Below are 18697 nucleotides of genomic sequence, written 5' to 3'. Positions count from 1 at the left end.
GGTGGATATTGGGGATGAGGGTGACTATCGGGCAGGGGTGGCGGATTTGGGAATAAGGGTGATTATTGGGCAGGGGTGAAAATATTGGGGATGAGGGTGATTATTGGGCAGGGGCTGGTAGATATTGGGGATGAGGGTGAATATTGGCCAGTGGCTGGTAGATATTGGGGATGATGGTGATTATTAGACAGGAGTGGTGGCCATTGGCGATGAGAGTGATTATTGGGCGCTAAGTGGGTATTGAGGAAGACGGTGATTATTGGGCAGTTAAGTGGGCATTGGCAATGAGGGTGATTATTGGGCAGGCTGGTGGACATTGGGCGTGAGGTTGATTATTGGGCAGTGGGTATTGAGGATGACGGTGATTATTGGGCAGGGGTGGTGGAGGATGACGGTGATTATTGGGGAGGGGTGGTGGACAAAGGGGATGAGGGTGATTATTGGGCAGGGGTGGTGGACATAGGGGATGAGGGTGATTATTGGGCACGGGTGGTGGACATAGGGGATGAGGGTGATTATTGGCCAGGTAAGTGGGTATTGGGGATGAGAATGATATTTGGCCAGGGCTGGTGGATATTGGGGATGAGCGTGATTACTTGGCAAGGCTGGTGCATATTGGGGGTGAGGGTTATTATTAGGCAGGTAAGTGGGTATTGGGGATGAGGGTGATTATTGGGTAGGTGTGCTGAATATTGGGGATGAGGGTGATTATTGGGCACTTGTGGTGGATTTGGGCATAAGGATGATTATTGGGCAGGGGTGGTGGATATTGGGAATGAGTGTGATTATCGGGCAGGGGTAGTGGATTTGGGAATAAGGGTGATTATTGGGGATGAGGGTGATTATTGGGTGGGGGTGGTGAATATTGGGGATGAGGGTGATTATTGGGCACGGGTGGTGGATATTGGGGATGAGGGTGATTATTGGGCAGTGGTGGTGGTTATTGGGGATGAGGGTGATTATTGGGCAGTGGCTGGGGATATTGGGGATGAGGTTGATGATTGGGCAGCGGCTGGTGGATATTGGGGATGAAGGTGATTATTAGACGGGGCGGTGGACATTGGGGATGAGAGTGATTATTGGGCGCTAAGTGGCTATTGGGAATGAGGATGATTATTGGGCAGGGCTGGTGGATGTTGGGGATGAGGGTGATTATTGGGCAGGGCTGGTGGATGTTGGGGATGAGGGTGATTATTGGGCAGTGGGTATTGAGGATGAGGGTGATTATTGGGCAGGGGTGGTGGATATTGGGGATGAGGGTGATTATTGGGCAGGTGTGATGGATCTAGGGGCTGAGGGTGATTATTGGGCAGGTAAGTGGGTATTGGGGATGAGGATGATCATTGGGCAGGGTTGGTGGATATTGGGGATGAGAGTGATTATTGGGCAGGGCTGTTGCATATTGGGGATGAGGGTGATTATTGGGTAGGGGTGGTGAATATCGGGGATGAGGGTGATTATCGGGCAGGGTGGGTGGATTTGGGAATAAGGGTGATTATTGGGCAGGGGTGGTGGATATTGGGGATAAGGGTGATTATTTGGCAGGGCTGTTGCATATTGGGGGTGAGGGTGATTATTGGGCACGGGTGGTGGGTTTTGGGGATGAGGGTGATTATTGGGCAGGGCTGTAGATATTGGGAATGAGGGTGATTATTGGGCAGAGCTGGTGGATATTGGGAATGAGGGTGATTATTGGGGAGGGGTGGTGGATATTGGGGAAGAGGGTGATTATTGGGTAGGGCTGGTGGATATTGGGGATGAGGTTGATTATTGGGCAGGGCTGGTGGATATTGGAGATGAGGGTGATTATTGGGCAGGGTTGGTGGATATTGGGGATGAGTGTGATTATTGGGCAGTGCTGGTGGATATTGGGGATGAGGGTGATTATTGGGCACGTGTGATGGATATTGAGGATAAGGGTGGTTATTAGGTAGTGGGTATTGAGGATGAGGTTGATTATTGGGCAAGGGCAGTGGATATTGGGGATGAGGGTGATTATTGGGCAGATAAGTGGGTATTGGGGATGAGCATGATCATTGGGTAGGGGTGGTGTATATTGGGGATGAGGCTGATTACTGGCAGGTAAGTGGGTATGGGGGATGAGGGTGATTATTGGGTAGGTGTGGTGGATATTGGGGATGATGGTGATTATTTGGCAGGGCTCGTGCATATTGGGGATGAGGGTGATTATTGGGTAGGGGGTGATGAATATTGGGGATGAGGGTGCTTATTGGTCACGGGTGGTGGATTTTTGAAATAAGGGTCATTATTGGGCACGGGTGGTGGATATTGCGGATGAGTGTGATTATTGGGCAGTGCTGGTGGATATTGGGGATAAGGGTGATTATTGGGCACGTGTGATGGACCTAGGGGATGAGGGTGATTATTGGGCAGGTAAGTGGGTATTGGGGATGAGGATGATTATTGGGCAGGTCTGGTGGATATTGGGGATGAGGGTGATTATTGGACAGGGTTGCTGTATATTGGGGGTGAGGGTGATTATTGGGTAGGTAAGTGGGTATTGGGGATGAGGGTGATTATTGGGCACTGGTGGTGGATTCTGGAATAAGGGTGATTATTGGGCAGGGGTGGTGGATATTGGGGATGAGGGTGATTATCGGGCAGGGGTGGTGGAATTGGGAATAAGGGTGATTATTGGGCAGGGGTGAAAATATTGGGGATGAAGGTGATTATTTGGCAGGGCTTTTGCATATTGGGGGTGAGGGTGATTATTGGGCTGGTAAGTGGCTATTGGGGATGAGGGTGATTATTGTGTAGGGGTGGTGAATATTGGGGATGAGGGTGATTATTGGGCACTGGTAGTGGATTCGGGAATAAGGGTGATTATTGGGCAGGGGTGGGGGATATTGGGGATGAGGGTGATTATTGGGCAGGTGTGATGGCCCTAGGGGATGAGAGTGATTATTGGGCAGGTAAGTGGGTATTGGGAATGAGGATGATTATTGGACAGGGGTGCTGTATATTGGGGATGTGTGATTATTGGCAGGTAAGTGTGTATTGGGGATGAGGGTGATTATTGGGTAGGGGTGGTGAATATTGGGGATGAGGGTGATTATCAGGCAGGGGTGGTGGATTTGGGAATAAGGGTGATTATTGGGCAGGGGTGAAAATATTGGGGATGAGGGTGATTATTTGGCAGGGCTGCTGGATATTGGGGATGAGGGTGATTATTGGGCAGGGGTGCTGTATATTGGGGATGAGGGTGATTATTGGGCAGGTAAGTGGGTATTGGGAATGAGGATGATTATTGGACAGGGGTGCTGTACATTGGGGATGTGTGATTATTGGCAGGTAAGGGGCTATTGGGGATGAGGATGATTATTGGGTAGGGGTGGTGAATATTGGGGATGAGGGTGATTATTTGGCAGGGCTGGTTCATATTGGGGGTGAGGGTGATTATTGGGTTGGTAAGTGGCTATTGGGGATGAGGGTGATTATTGTGTAGGGGTGGTGAATATTGGGGATGAGGGTGATTATTGTGCAGAGGCTGGTTGATATTGGGGATGCGGGTGAATATTGGGCAGCGGCTGGTAGATATTGGGGATGAGGGTGATTATTAGACAGGGGTGGTGGACATTGGCGATGAGAGTGATTATTGAGCGCTAAGTGTGTATTGAGGAAGACGATGATTATTGGGCAGTTAAGTGGGTATTGGGAATGAGGGTGATTATTGGGCAGGGCTGGTGGATATTGGGCATGAGGGTGGTTATTGGGCAGTGGGTATTGAGGATGAGGGTGATTATTGGGCAGGGGTGGTGGATATTGGGGCTGAGGGTGATTATTGGGCAGTGGTGGTGGGTATTGGGGATGAGGGTGATTATTTGGCAGTGCTGGTGCATATTGGTGGTGAGGGTTAATATTAGGCAGGTAAGTGGGTATTGGGGATGTGTGATTATTGGGTAGGTGTGGTGAATATTGGGGATGAGGGTGATTATTGGGCACTGGTAGTGGATTTGGGAATAAGGGTAATTATTGGGCAGGGGTGGTGGATATTATGGATGAGGGAGATTATCAGGCAGGGGTGGTGGATTTGGGAATAAGGATGATTATTGGGCACGGGTGGTGGATATTGCGAATGAGGGTGATTATTGGGCAGTGGTGGTGGGTATTGGGGATGAGGGTGATTATTGGGCAGCGGCTGGTGGATATTGGAGATGAGCGTGATGATTGGGCAGCGGCTGGTAGATATTGGGGATGAAGGTGATTATTAGCCAAGGTGGTGGACATTGGGGATGAGAGTGATTATTGGGCGCTAAGTGGCTATTGGGAATGAGGGTGATTATTGGGCAGTGGTGGTGGGTATTGGGGATGAGGGTGATTATTGGGCAGCGGCTGGTGGATATTGGAGATGAGCGTGATGATTGGGCAGCGGCTGGTAGATATTGGGGATGAAGGTGATTATTAGCCAAGGTGGTGGACATTGGGGATGAGAGTGATTATTGGGCGCTAAGTGGCTATTGGGAATGAGGGTGATTATTGGGCAGGGCTGGTGGATATTGGGGATGAGGGTGATTATTGGGCAGGTAAGTGGGTATTGGGGATGAGGATGATTATTGGACAGGGATGCTGGATATTGGCAATGTGTGATTATTGGCAGGTAAGTGGGTATTGGGGATGAGGGTGATTATTGGGTAGGGGTGGTGAATATTGGGGATGAGGGTGATTATTGGGCACTGGTGGTGGATTCGGGAATAAGGATGATTATTGGGCAGGGGTGGTGGATATTGGGAATAAGGGTGATTATCAGGCAGGGGTGGTGGATTTGGGAATAAGGGTGATTATTGGGAGGGGTGAAAATATTGGGGATGAGGGTTGATTATTTGGCAGGCTGCTGGATATTGGGATGAGGGTGATTATTTGGCAGGGTTGGTGGAAATTGGGGATGAGGGTGATTATTGGGCAGCGTTGGTGGATATTGGGGATGAGGATGAATATTGGGCAGGGCTGTTGGATATTGGGGATGAGGGTGATTATTGGGCAGTGGGTATTGAGGATGAGAGTGATTATTGGGCAGGGCTGGTGGATGTTGAGGTTGAGGGTGATTATTGGGCAGGTAAGCAGGTATTGGGGATGAGGGTGATTATTGGACAGGGGTGGTGGTTATTGCGAATGAGGGTGATTGTTGGACAGGGGTGGTGGTTATTGCGGATGAGCATGATTATTGGGCAGGGATGGTGGGTCTTGGGGATGAGGGTGATTATTGGACGGGGGTTTTGGTTATTGGGGATGAGGGTGATTATTGGGCAGGGGCTCGTGGACCTAGGGGATGAGGGTGATTATTGGGCGGGTTTGGTGGATATTGGGGATGAGGGTGATTATTGGGCAGGGTGGGTGGGTATTGGGGATGAGGGTGATTATTTGGCAGTGCTGGTGCATATTGGTGGTGAGGGTTAATATTAGGCAGGTAAGTGGGTATTGGGGATGAGTGTGATTATTGGGCAGGGGTGGTGGATATTGGGGATGAGGGTGATTATCGGGCAGGGGTGGTGGATTTGGGAATAAGGGTGATTATTGGGCAGGGGTGGTGTATATTGCGAATGAGGGTGATTATTGGGCAGTGGTGGGTATTGGGGATGAGGGTGATTATTGGGCAGCGGCTGGTGGATATTGGGGATGAGGGTGATGATTGGGCAGCGGCTGGTAGATATTGGGGATGAAGGTGATTATTAGACAGGGTGGTGGACATTGGGGATGAGAGTGATTATTGGGCGCTAAGTGGCTATTGGGAATGAGGGTGATTATTGGGCAGGGCTGGTGGATATTGGGGATGAGGGTGATTATTGGGCAGTGGGTATTGAGGATGAGGGTGATTATTGGGGAGGGCTGGTAGATATTGGAGATGAGAGTGATTATTGGGCAGGGGTGGTGGATTTTGGAGATGAGGGTGATTATTGGGCAGTGCTGTTGGATATTGGGGATGACGGTGATTATTGGGCAGGGTTGTTGGATATTGGGGATGAGGGTGATTATTGGGCAGTGGTGGTGGATATTCGGGGTTAGGGTGATTATTGGGTAGGGTTGGTGGAAATTGGGGATGAGAGTGATTATTGGGCAGGGGTGGTGGATATTGGGGATGAGGCTGATTATTGGGCATGGATGTTGGATATTCGGGATGAGGATTATTATTGGGCAGGGGTGGTGGGTATTGAGGATGAGGGTGATTATTGTGCAGTGGGTATTGAGGATGAGGGTGATTATTGGGCAGGGGTGGTGTGTATTGGGGATGAGGGTGATTATTGGGCAGGGCTGTTGGATATTGGTGATGAGGGTGATTATTGGGCAGGCCTGGTGGATATTGGAGATGAGGATGATTATTGGGCAGGCCTGGTGGATATTGGGGATGAGAGTGATTATTGGGCTGTGGATATTGAGGATGATGGTTAATATTGGGCAGGGGCTCGTGGATATTGGGGATGAGGGTGATTATTGGGTAGTGGGTATTGAGGATGAGGGTTATTATTGGGTAGGGGTGGTGGATATTGGGGATGAGGGTGATTATTGGGGAGGTGTGGTGGATATTGGGGCTGAGGTTGATTATTGGGCAGGGCTGTTGGATATTGGGGATGAAGGTGATTATTGGGCAGTGGTGGCGAGTATTGAGGATGAGGGTGATTATTGGGCAGTGGGTATTAAGGATGAGGCTGATTATTGGGCAGGGCTGGTCGATATTGGGGATGAGGGTGATTATTGGGCAGGGCTGGTCGATATTGGGGATGATGGTGGTTATTGGGCAGTGGTGGTGCACATTGGGGATGAGGGTGATTATTGGACAGTGGTTTTGGATATTCGGGATGAGGATGATTATTGGGCAGGGCTGGTGGATATTGGGGATGAGGGTGATTATTGGGCAGTAGGTATTGAGGATGAGGGTGATTATTGGGCAGGGGTGGTGGTTATTGAGGATGAGGGTGATTATTGGACAATGGGTATTGAGGATGAGGGTGATTATTGGGCAGGGATGGTTTGTATTGGGGATGAGGGTGATTATTGTGTAGGGCTGGTGGATATTGGGGATGAGGGTGATTATTGGGCAAGTAAGTGGGTATTGGGGATGAGGGTGATTATTGGGCAGGGGCTGGTGTATATCGGGGATGAGTGATTATTAGGCAATGCGTACTGAGGATGAGGTTGGTTATTGGGCAGGGCCTGGTGGATGTTGGGGATGAGAGTGATTATTGGGCAGGGCTGGTGGATATTGGGGATGAGGGTGATTATTTGGCAGGGCTGTTGCTTATTGGGGGTGAGGGTGATTTTTGGGTAGGTACATGGGTCTTGGGGATGTGGGTGATTATTAGGCAGTGCGTATTGAGGATGAGGTTGATTATTGGGCAGGGCCTGGTGAATATTGGGGATGAGGGTGATTATTGGGCACGGGTGGTGGATTTGGTAATAAGGGTGATTATTTGGCAGGAATGATCGATATTGGGGATGAGGCTGATTATTTGGCACGGGTGGTGGATTTGGGAATAATGGTGATTATTGGGCAGGGGTGTTGGATATTGGGGATGAGGGTGATTATTTGGCAGGGCTGGTGCATATTGGGAATAATGGTAATTATTGGGCAGGGGTGGTGGATATTGGGGGTGAGGGTGATTATTGGCCTGGTAAGTGTGTATTGGGGATGAGGGTGATTATTGGGCACGGGTGGTGGATTTGGGAATAAGGGTGATTATTGGGCAGGGGTGATAGATATTGAGGATGAGGGTGATTATTGGGCAGGGATGGTGGGTATTGGGTGTGAGGGTAATTATTGGGAAGGGTCTGGTGTGTATTGGGGATGAGGGTGATTATTGGGCAGGGTGTGGTGGATATTTGGGATGATGGTGATCATTGGGCAGGTAAGTGGGTATTGGGGATGAGGGTGATTATTGTGCATGGGGTAATGGGTGTGTATGTTTGGTGTGGATATTAGTCAGGAGTATTGAGTATCTGGGTCCATTTAAGGGTGGGAAATGAGCAGGGGGTGTCAGGTCTTTGGGTGGGTACTACTGAGGGTATCAGGTCGCGGTGGATATTAAGCAGAGGTATTAGGTAAAAATGTGGGGGGATTATTAACAAGGGTGGATAAGAGTTAATGGGTGGATATTGGGGAGGTAGCATTTGATGTTTGGGTGTGGTGGGGGTTAGGTGTTATTATTCATAAAGAGCTAGGAACTAATTATGTTAGGGGTGACTAGAATTTGGTTTCAAAATTAGGTGTTACATTTTTAGGACAGATAGGGAGAATTTTTTTCTCTCATGGTTGTGTGAAAGCAGTGGACGTGGGGTCACTGAATACTTTTAAGGCAAGGCTAGATAGATTCTTGTTAGGCAAGGGAATCAAAGGTTATTGGGGGTAGATGAGAATGTGGAACTCGAAACACAAACAAATCAGCCATGATCTTAATAATGGTGGGGCAAGCTCAAAAGGCTGAATGGCCTATTTCTGCTCCTGTCTCCTGGGAGGGGGAGGATCCAGTTGTTGTGGTCCACGTCGGGACAAATAACATAGGTAAGACTCGGAAAGAGGACCTGTTTGGGGATTATCAGGAACTAAATTAAAGAACAGGTCCTCCAGGGTTATAATCTCCAGATTACTACCCGAGCCACGAGCAAATTGGCATAAGAACGCGAGAATAAGGGAAGTAAACACGTGGCTAAAGGAGTGGTGCGGGAAAGAGGGGTTCCATTTTGTGGGGCACTGGAATCAGTACTGGAACAGGAAGGATCTGTACTGTTGGGATGGTCTCCAACTGAACTGATCTGGGACCAATGTTCTATCGAAAAGGGTGGTCAACAGGGTGGTCAACAGGACTTTAAACTAGAAAGTGGGGGAGGGGTGCGGAGGGTAAAACTCCAAGAAGTATGACTAATGGGAAACAAGGCAGCAGGTTAGCGTGTGGGGGGGGTGGATTCAACTTCATGGAAAATTATGAAAAAGCTGAAAAGAAAGGAGAGCCCAGGAGAGGCTATTAAAGTCTCCAGAACACAAAATAGGACAGTGTTTTGAAAGGGCTAAGAATCTAACTTCAAGCACATCAGATAAAGGGACGACAATGAGAAAGGGGACGGGAAATACAGGACTGAAGGTGTTGTATCTGAATGCACGCGGTGTACGAAATAAGGTAAATGAGCTTGTGGCGCAGATTGAAATTGGCAGGTATGATGTGGGCATTACGGAGACATGGCTGCAAGGCGATCAGGACTGGGAGCTAAATATGCAAGGATATACATCTTATCAAAAAGATAGGCAGGTTGGCAGAGGGGGTGGGGTTGCTTTGTTAGTAAGAAATGAAATTAAATCAATAGCAAGAAATGATTTAGGGTCAGATGATGTAGAATCTGTGTGGGTAGAATTGAGGAATCGCAAAGGCAAAAAAACCATAATGGGAGTTATGTACAGGCCTCCGAACAGTAGTCAGGATGTGGGGCACAAGATACACCAGGAGATAGAAAAGGTGTGTAAGAAAGACAAGGTTACAGTGATCATGGGGGATTTCAATATGCAGGTAGACTGGGAAAATCAAGTTGGTAGTAGATCCCAAGAAAAGGAATTTGTGGAATGTCTACGAGATGGCTTTTTGGAGCAGCTTGTGGTGTAGCCCACTAGGGAACAGGCAATTCTAGATTTAGTGATGTGTAATGAGGCAGATTTGATAAGGGAGCTTAAGGTGAAGGAACCCTTAGGAGGATGTGACCATAATATGATAGAATTTACTCTGCAATTTAAGAGGAAAAAGCTGGAATCAGATGTAATGGTATTACAGTTGAATAAAGGCAACTACAGAGGCATGAGGGAGGAGCTGGCCAGAATTGACTGAGAGATGAGCCTAGCAGGAAAGACAGTGGAACAGCAATGGCAGGAGTTTCTGGGAGTAATTTGGGAGACACAGCAAAAATTCATCCCTAGGAAGAAGAAGCATACTAAAGGGAAGATGAGGCAAAATCGCTAATGTAACCCCCCTGTTTAAGAAGAGAGTGAGGCAAAAGACGGGAAATTACAGGCCGATTAGCCTGACCTCGGTCGTTGGTAAGATTTTAGAGTCCATTATTAAGGATGAGATTTCAGAATACTTGGAAGTGCATGGTAAAATAGGGCAAAGTCAGCATGGTTTCATCAACGGAAGGTCATGCCTGACAAATCTGTTAGGATTCTTTGAGGAGGTAACGAGTAGGTTAGACAAAGGAGAACCAATGCATGTTATCTACTTGCACTTCCAGAAGGCCTTTGACAAGGTGCCGCACAGGAGGCTGCTCAGTAAGATAAGAGCCCATGGTGTTAGAGGCAAGATACTAGCATGGATAGAAGATTGGCTGTCTGGCAGGAGGCAGAGAGTGGGGATAAGGGGGTCCTTCTCAGGATGGTGGCCGGTGACTAGTGGAGTTCCGCAGGGGTCAGTGTTGGGACCACAACTTTTCACTTTATACATTAATGATCTAGATGAAGGAACTGAGGGCATCCTGGCTAAGTTTGCAGATGATACAAAGATAGGTGGAGGGACAGGTAGTATTGAGGAGGCGGGGATGCTGCAGAAGGATTTGGACAGGTTAGGAGAATGGGCAAAGAAGTGGCAGATGGAATACAACGTGGGGAAGTGTGAGGTCATGCACTTTGGTAGGAAGAAAAGAGGCATGGACTATTTTCTAAATGGGGAGAGAATTCAGAAATCTGGAGTGCAAAGGGACTTGGGAGCCCTAGTCCAGGATTCTCTTAAGGTTAACTTGCAGGTTGAGTTGGTAGTTAGGAAGGCAAATGCAATGTTGGAATTTATTTCGAGAGGACTAGACTATAAAAGCAGGGATGTGCTGCTCAGGCTTTATAAGGCTCTGGTCAGACTACATTTAGAATATTGTGAGCAATTTTGGGCCCCGTATCTCAGGAAGAATGTGCTGGCCCTGGAGAGGGTCCAGAGGAAGTTCACAAGAATGATCCTAGGAATGAAAGGCTTAAGATATGAGGAACGTTTGAGGACTCTGGGTCTACGCTCGATGGAGTTTAGAAGGATATGGGGGGATCTGATTGAAACTTACAGAATACTGAAAGGCCTGGATGGAGTGGACGTGGGGAAGATGTTTCCATTAGTAGGAGAGACTAGGACCCAAGGGCACAGCCTCAGAGTAAAGGGAAGACCTTTTAGAACAGAGATGAGGAGAAACTTCTTTAGCCAGAGAATGGTGAATCTATGGTATTCATTGCCACAGAAGGCTGTGGAGGCCAGGTTATTGTGTATTTAAGACCGAGATAGATAGGTTCTTGATTGGTAAGGGGATCAAAGGTTACGGGGAGAAGACGGGAGAATGGGGTTGAGAAACTTATCAGCCATGATTGAATGGTGGAGCAGACTCGATGGGCCGAATGGCCTAATTTCTACTCCTATGTCTTATGGTTTCATATGTTCATACTGTTGCATGTATCCTCTCAAGTACAACACAGTGTGTAATATGATTTTGTTTAAAATTTCAAATGCCAAATTCATGTTAGCTGATATTTGATGTGTTTGTGTATGTTTTTATTCTTACATCTTGAAAGTACCTTCCGACGTAATGAAATGTGGCCAAAGTGCTTCACATTGGAGAGAATACTCATCAATCATTAATGGGACAAGTTGGGAGAAATTGAATTTTGGGAGGGAGTTCCAGAGATTAGGACTGTGATGGCTGAGTGCCAGAGTTAGGAGCAAGAGTGTGGTTTCACAGAGGACAGACAGAAAGACATGTTTTAAGTTTTTTTTTTTACATTGTTATTAGTATGGCAAGTCATTGAATGAGCAAACTGATAATGCTCTGCGGGAAGTAGCATCTGTGACCTGAGTGAACAGGATTTGAATTTGTATCTCAGGCAATCATGAAAGCTTTGTGAAATTAACACTGTGAGGGCTGAGAAAGAAGTGTAAATTTGAGTGGGTGAGTTCACCATCATTGGGTATAGAAATGGAAAGCAAGATTTAATTGAGAGGAAAATAGGAGAAAGGAAAAATAAAACGATTTAACTCTTTTAAAAACTTTAGTAACAATTTAAAACTTAAGGAACAAGACTCTAGGGTTATAGTAATTTTCAGTGCCAGTAAGGTTCATGAATGGATAGTAATGAATATCTACACGTTCTTAAAAAGATAGCTGTGCATGAAATCACAGGACTTAACTTTGTGGCAAGTTTAATTTATCCATATAGCAAGTCCAGAGGTCTATGTCGACATGGATTTTACTGACAATGGGGGTAAGTTAGTCATGATATTATGAAGATGGGAATTGGCGGTGTTGATAATAGGTGGAATGTAGTATTTGAAGCTTGGTCTTAGTTGAACAGAATCCCCTAAATCCCCTGAGATTTTGCTTATCCTAAGGGGCAGCCGGGGAGGGTGGCTCAAGGGAGCAGAGTTTTCAGTGGTGAAAAAAATTGACTTCAGGCATTCCGATACGAATGCAAAATACTGCTGTTGCTAGAAATCAAATAAAAACGCAAAATGCTGGAAATGTTCAGCAGGTCAGGCAGTGTTTTTGGAGGGAGGTAAAGGGTTAACAGGTCATCAACTTGAAATGTTAATTCTGTTCCTCTCTTCACAGATGTTGCCTGACCTGAAAATTTCCAGCATTTTCTGCGTTCTTTTGTCATTTGGATCAGTTAGAAAAAATTATGACTTGTCCACTTCTTAATATTAATAGATATGCAGCCCAAATGCAGGTGTGTGTAGTGAGAGAGCTGGATGTGATTAGTAAGTTATAGGAAATTGTTATTGAGGGTCAATGTTATTAAGGAAGGGTCCAAAGATAGATATTGAGGAAACCCCAGATGGATTCTCTTTAGTGGAGGCAGAATTACTGTGGATAATCCTATCAGGCTACCAGGTTTGGAAGTTATGCAGATACCTTATAGTGCTGCAAAACCTCGTTCCCAGCACCCTTGCTAGTCAGTAATTCTTGGGCTTAAAATGGGTAAGTTGAAAACATTGGTAATTAAACCCCTGAAGAGACTATAAGGCATAATCTCAACCCATTTGTTACTTTGTAGCTTAACTTTTCACACCGAAGTTGTTGGGCATGCAGGGAGGGAGAGAAAACACAAGCAAAAAAATGTATTCGGGGATGTAGACTAATCGAGGGGTAAATGTGCAGAAGTATGGAATTGTGTATTCAAAAAGGGGATCCCTGCAGTCAGAGACTGAGATAGATATGGTGGGGACACAGTGAGACAAACATGCCCTTAGAGAGTGGCCAGACTAATTGGGAGAGTGAAACAAAAACAAAAATAGCTGGAAAAACTCAGCAGGTCTGACAGCATCTGCAGAGGAACACAGTTAACGTTTCAAGTCCATATGACTCTTCATCAGAACTAAAGAAATATAGAAATTTGGTGAAATATGAGCTGGTAGGGGGGGGTGGGACAGGTAGAGCTGGATAGAGGGCCAGTGATAGGTGAAGGCAAAGAAGAGATTGCCAGAGATGGCGTAGACAAAAGGACAAAGGGTTGTTGATGGTGGTGATATTAGCTAAAGGATGTGCTAATGGTGACATTAAGGATAGAAAGCAGGACAAACAAGTGGCAGATGGCCCTAGTGGGAGTGGGGTAGGGGGAAGGGATTGAAATAGGCTAAAAGGTGGAGATAAAACAATAGATTTAAAAGTAGGTGGTGTGATGCATTTTGTAGAGAGATCAGTGTTAGGGATGCAAACATGAATGTACAAACACTTGCAGAGAGAATTGGTGTACTGTGTGGAAGGATGGAGGGAAGAATGCTTAGGCAGGGAAGGGATAGGAGGGCTAGGAGTGAGAGATAGCTGAGCGTGCACTCAATAGATAGTCTGGAATACAGACTGAGGAAGGGACGTGCATAAATAGAGTTTTTGGGATCAACGTATTGAGAGACAGGTGGGATGAAAAATGCATGTAGAAGAATGCAGGTACAGACAGAGGGCGGCATGTGTGTGGAGATTGGAGGTGATATACACATACCTGAGATGGAGTTATGCATGTAGGGAATGATGTAAGGGCACCTTGGGCACGTGCAGAAACAAGGAGCGGAATGTGTACATTAGTCGTTTGGTAGTACAGAACTTGAGTATTGCTGAAAAAAGACATTTTGTTGAAGTTTATAATCTTACACTCAGCAGGCCAATCGCAAGAATACCATTGTCGTAGAGTCATAGAGGTCTACAGCACAGAAAAGGCCCTTTGGCCATCGAGTCTGTGCCAGTCAAACAAGTACCTAACTATTCTAGTCCCATTTTCCAGCACTAGGCCCATAGCCTTGCATGCCATGGCATCACAAGTGCACTTCCAAATATTTCTTAAATGTTATGACGGTTTCTGTCTCTACCACCCTTTCAGGCAGTGAGTTCCAGATTCCCACCACCCTCTGGGTGAAAAAATTCTTCCTCACATCCCCTCTAAACCTTCTGCCCCTTATCTTAAATCTATGCCCCTTGCTTAATGATCCCTCCACCAAGGGGAAATGTTCCCTTCTGTCCACCCTATCTATGCCCCTCATAATTTTATACACCTCAATCATGTCCCACCTCAATCTCCTCTGCTCCAGGGAAAATAACCCCAGTCTATCCAATTTTTCCTCATAACTAAAACTCTCCAGCCCAGGCAACTGATAAATCTCTTCTGCACTCTCTCTAGTGCAATCACATCCTTGTGTCTGGGGAAGCAACAACTGTACTATATCAGAAGAGAGTGCTGATTGGTTGGCAAGTGGACTCTGATTGGTAGAGATGTTGCCATGGAGAATGCACCAGTTACTGACAGTTAAATGCCAAGCAAAGTTTGAAATTCAAACCAGATAACTTGACTTTGGTCAAGGCATTGCCCTGAGGAATGAACCAGTGAATGTCCATCCAGTGCAATGTGTGTACATGTTCTTTCTATCTGCCAATGCTTGGCATTTAACTGTCAGTAACTGATACATTCTCCATGGCAAGGCCTCTACCAGTCAGTCCACTTGCCAACCAATCAGCACTCTCTTCTCATACAGTATAAAGTTGTTGCTTCCCCTGACATTGGTATTCTTGCGATTTCCTGATGAGTGCAAGAAGAGGAGCTTTGACAAAATTGTCTTTTTTCAGCAATACTCATTGCGTGCATTGTGAGACTGCTGGCAGGGGAGATGGGAGAGTGGGAGAAAGGCATTGATTTGTGCAGAAGGATGGAGTTACAAATACTTACTGAGGGAATAGTGTTTAGGCTAGAAGAGATGGGTAAGTCCAACAAGAGAGATACAGACCTGGGTACAGAGTGTGGAAATACACAGAAAAGGACATTGTCCAGTGGCATAGGAAGAGTGGAGGCCATGCATGTTCAAAAATGGGGAGTTAGGGACTTACGCACAGAGAGAGATGCATGTTTGCAGAGAGTGGTGATAAATGCTGAGTGTGGAAAGACATTACCTGAGAAAGAGAGACATTCATGAAGTGACAGGAAGGATTGGGAACAACCATTCGCCTAAGTGTTCTACACAAACTTTGCTTTTGATTTGATTTTGTTTTTGATGAGCACTTTGCTTTGTTCAGTCCCAACCAGGTCAAGTGACTGAAGCAGTGAAGGAGGCCATTGCCATTGGTTATCGTCACATTGATGGTGCATATGTTTATAAGAATGAGAAGGAAGTGGGTGAAGGCATACACCAAAAGATCATGGACGGTGTTGTAAAGCGTGAAGACCTCTTCCTTGTCAGTAAGGTAAAGTGGAGAGTTTTGAAAGTTATTCACCAACCTTCCACCAATTTAAACATTTACTCCCTCCACCACCAATGCACAGTGGTAGCAGTGTCTGCATCTACAAGATGCACTGCAGCAACTTGCCAGTGCTCCTTTGACAGTACCTGCCAAACCTGTGTTCTCTACCACCTAGAAGGACAAGGATGGCAGATGCATGGGAATGCCATCACCTGTAAATTTCCCTCTGAGCCCCACGCCATCCTGATTTGGACATGCATTGCTGTTCCTTCACTCTCACTGGATCAAATTCCTAGAACACCCTAACATCACATCACAAGGACTGCAGCGGGGTTCAAGAAGGCAGCTCACCACCACCTTCTCAAGGACAATTCACAATGGACAATAAATGTTGGCCTTGCCAATGATGTCCCAATCCCATGAAAGAGATAAAATAAAGCATTTATTTTGAGAAAGGACGACAGATAATGTATTTCATTTACCACAGGTGAATTCTGAGCTCATTTAACTGACTGCAAAGTATTCACATCTGTTACAAAGAATTCCACACTTCAGAGAGAAATGGGTTCTTCTGGGAGGAGGTTAAAAGTGCATTTTTTTAATACTTTGATCTTGAAGCTGTGCTAATGTTAGTTTCTATTAACCTATTAGCTGTGGAGCACTTTTCATGCAAAAGACCAGGTGCAGGAGGCTTGTTCTAAAACTCTGTGTGACCTGAAAGTGGAATATTTGGATCTCTACCTTATTCACTGGCCCATGGGATTCCAGGTAAAGTATCCCACTGTGACATTTTTATACATCTTTCTTTTAATTGGACTTGTGTTCTAACACTGTGTCAAATTTGTTCACTGGGTTGTTTGTAGTATTGATTTGATTTTAAAGTGGAGGGAACATTGGCCAGGTGGTGGGCAGAGCAATTTCAACCCCATTGCCGCTAAGGAGTGTGTTACAACCCTATTAGGGTCCATCAACATTTAAAGAGAAAACTAACATTTTGTTTTAACCAATAGATCAATGCCACAAGATTTCATGTTTTTAAACAAAAACTTTATGTAGAAGACTTAAGCAAAACAAGCACTATAACTTAATATACATAGTTATAAACCATATTATGATGCCCTCAGTTTTACTTCTCACTTGCCCCAGGAATTCTCTTATATTTGATATTTTAGAATTATTTACTTCTGTCAGGACCACCCTAAGCATGCTACAGTCCTATGGTAATTACTTTAATTCTCCTCCGTTCCAGCTATTTTCCGAGTTAAGACTTTATTTACCATCACTTGACTGTAGACGCCTCAGTCCCTTGTTTGGGTTGCTGCCTTGATACTTCCAAGCTATTTTGCTGGTTGCTTTCTTTTGCAACAAGACTTTTGTGAGGACTACTAGATACTTCCACTAGCTGCAAGCTAGCACAAATCTTCCAGATTCTGTTCCCTCACAAAATCCAAACTGAGTTTAAGCCTCAGCCACTTTCCATGCAGTGAATCATGAAGTTAGCAGGCCTAATTAACTGTCATTTACTTTGGCTATATTCTCTGTGAACTGCAAACTGCACACACCAGGTCCAAGCTGTAAGCAAAACTCTCAGCAAATGCCCAGATAAATTGAAACCAGAGAATCTCCCTAAGCTCTACCCACTCCATGACAACCTGACACATGTGTTTATTCCCAGGTAGAAAAGCAAACTAACTTTCTTTTAATTCCAAAGTATTCCTTAATTCTGGGAAATCACATGAATAACTTTTATCCTTTTACTGGAATAACTGCAGATGTCATGTCTCCAGTTCTTTAGCTACCTAATTTTATGATCTTATCTTTTCTAACTGTTACTCTCTTAATTCAACATGGACCCGATCTTTTAATAAACTTCAAGTTTGTTTGAGTTGCATTTATTTCGGGATTATTACCAGTTTTTCCATCAGATGTTTCTACTTCTCCACCATTAACCTTTTAACTCCAACCTAAAAGATGTATTCCCAAACTAAAAATCATAATCTAAAACTACATATTCCTGATGTATGAAAGTGGTTAGCTGCCAGAACTGACTTAGGCAATTTGTGATTCTAATGGGGTGGGGATGGGAGCAAGGTACCTGGGAACCCATTAATAAATCAGAGTTGTTTGAAGTTGATTTAAGGGAGAGGGCCTGGCTGACTTTTTAAAATAAAAGGTGTAACTTTTATTGTTCCCCTACCACTCACCAAAGGAAACAATGCATTGCATTTTGGAAGCCTCTAGCCGTTATCTGTTTGGTCAGGACTGAGGAGAAAGGGGCTAATACAACAATGATCGTTCCAGGAATTCAGTTATGTGGGTATATTAGAGAGTCTATGCTGGTTCTTTAAAAAGCAAATTGAGAGGAGGTTTAATAATCAAAATCATGAGGGGTCTAGACACCGTAGGTAGAGAGGAATTGTTCCCATTAGTGGATAGTTGTGAACCACAGGACACCGATGTAAGGTGACTGGCAAAAAAACCAAAGGCAACGAGAAGAATTTTTTTTATTATAGCAAGCGTTCAAGGTCTGGGATGCACGGTCTGACAGTGAAGCAAATCCAATTTTGGCTATCAAAAGAGAATTGGGTGAGTGCCTGAATGGAGTAAAAAATTGCAGAGCTACAGGGAAAGACACTGAATAGCCTCTGACCTATAACCATTCTATGATTGTAAGCAGCTGGAGTACTATGGCAAATTTGGATGACCACAATTTAGGAAGAGAGGGTGTAGACAAGACTTACCAGGGATGAAAGACTTCAGTTATGTGGAGACTGGAGAGCCTGGGGTTGTTCTCATGAGAGCAGAGAAGGGCAAGAGAAGATTTAACAAGGTTGTTCAGAAATTGAATGATTTTTAAAGGATAAATAAGTAGAAACTGTTTAAAGTAGCAGTAGGGTCAGTAACTAGGGAACTAAGATTTAAAAAGAACCAAGTGGACTGGGGAGGAAATTTGCACTGAGTTATGATGATATGGAAATGCACTGCCTGAAGGAGTGGTGGAAGCAGATTCAACAATAATGTT

General features: G+C 45.4%; 1 protein-coding gene across 1 annotated transcript in view; it reads left to right on the top strand.

The window, feature by feature from the left end:
- LOC121293342 (aldo-keto reductase family 1 member B1-like) overlaps positions 1–18697 on the top strand; it is a 65777-nt gene that overhangs the window by 21234 nt on the left and 25846 nt on the right. Inside the window, exons 2-3 of the mRNA XM_041216306.1 lie at positions 15511–15678; positions 16327–16443. Coding sequence (XP_041072240.1) covers positions 15511–15678; positions 16327–16443 — 285 coding nt within the window. The remainder of the gene's footprint in view (positions 1–15510; positions 15679–16326; positions 16444–18697) is intronic.

The sequence above is a fragment of the Carcharodon carcharias genome, chromosome 21, assembly GCF_017639515.1.
Source record: "Carcharodon carcharias isolate sCarCar2 chromosome 21, sCarCar2.pri, whole genome shotgun sequence".
Taxonomy (NCBI): Eukaryota; Metazoa; Chordata; class Chondrichthyes; order Lamniformes; family Lamnidae; genus Carcharodon; species Carcharodon carcharias.
This window is presented reverse-complemented; position numbering and strand designations above follow the sequence as displayed.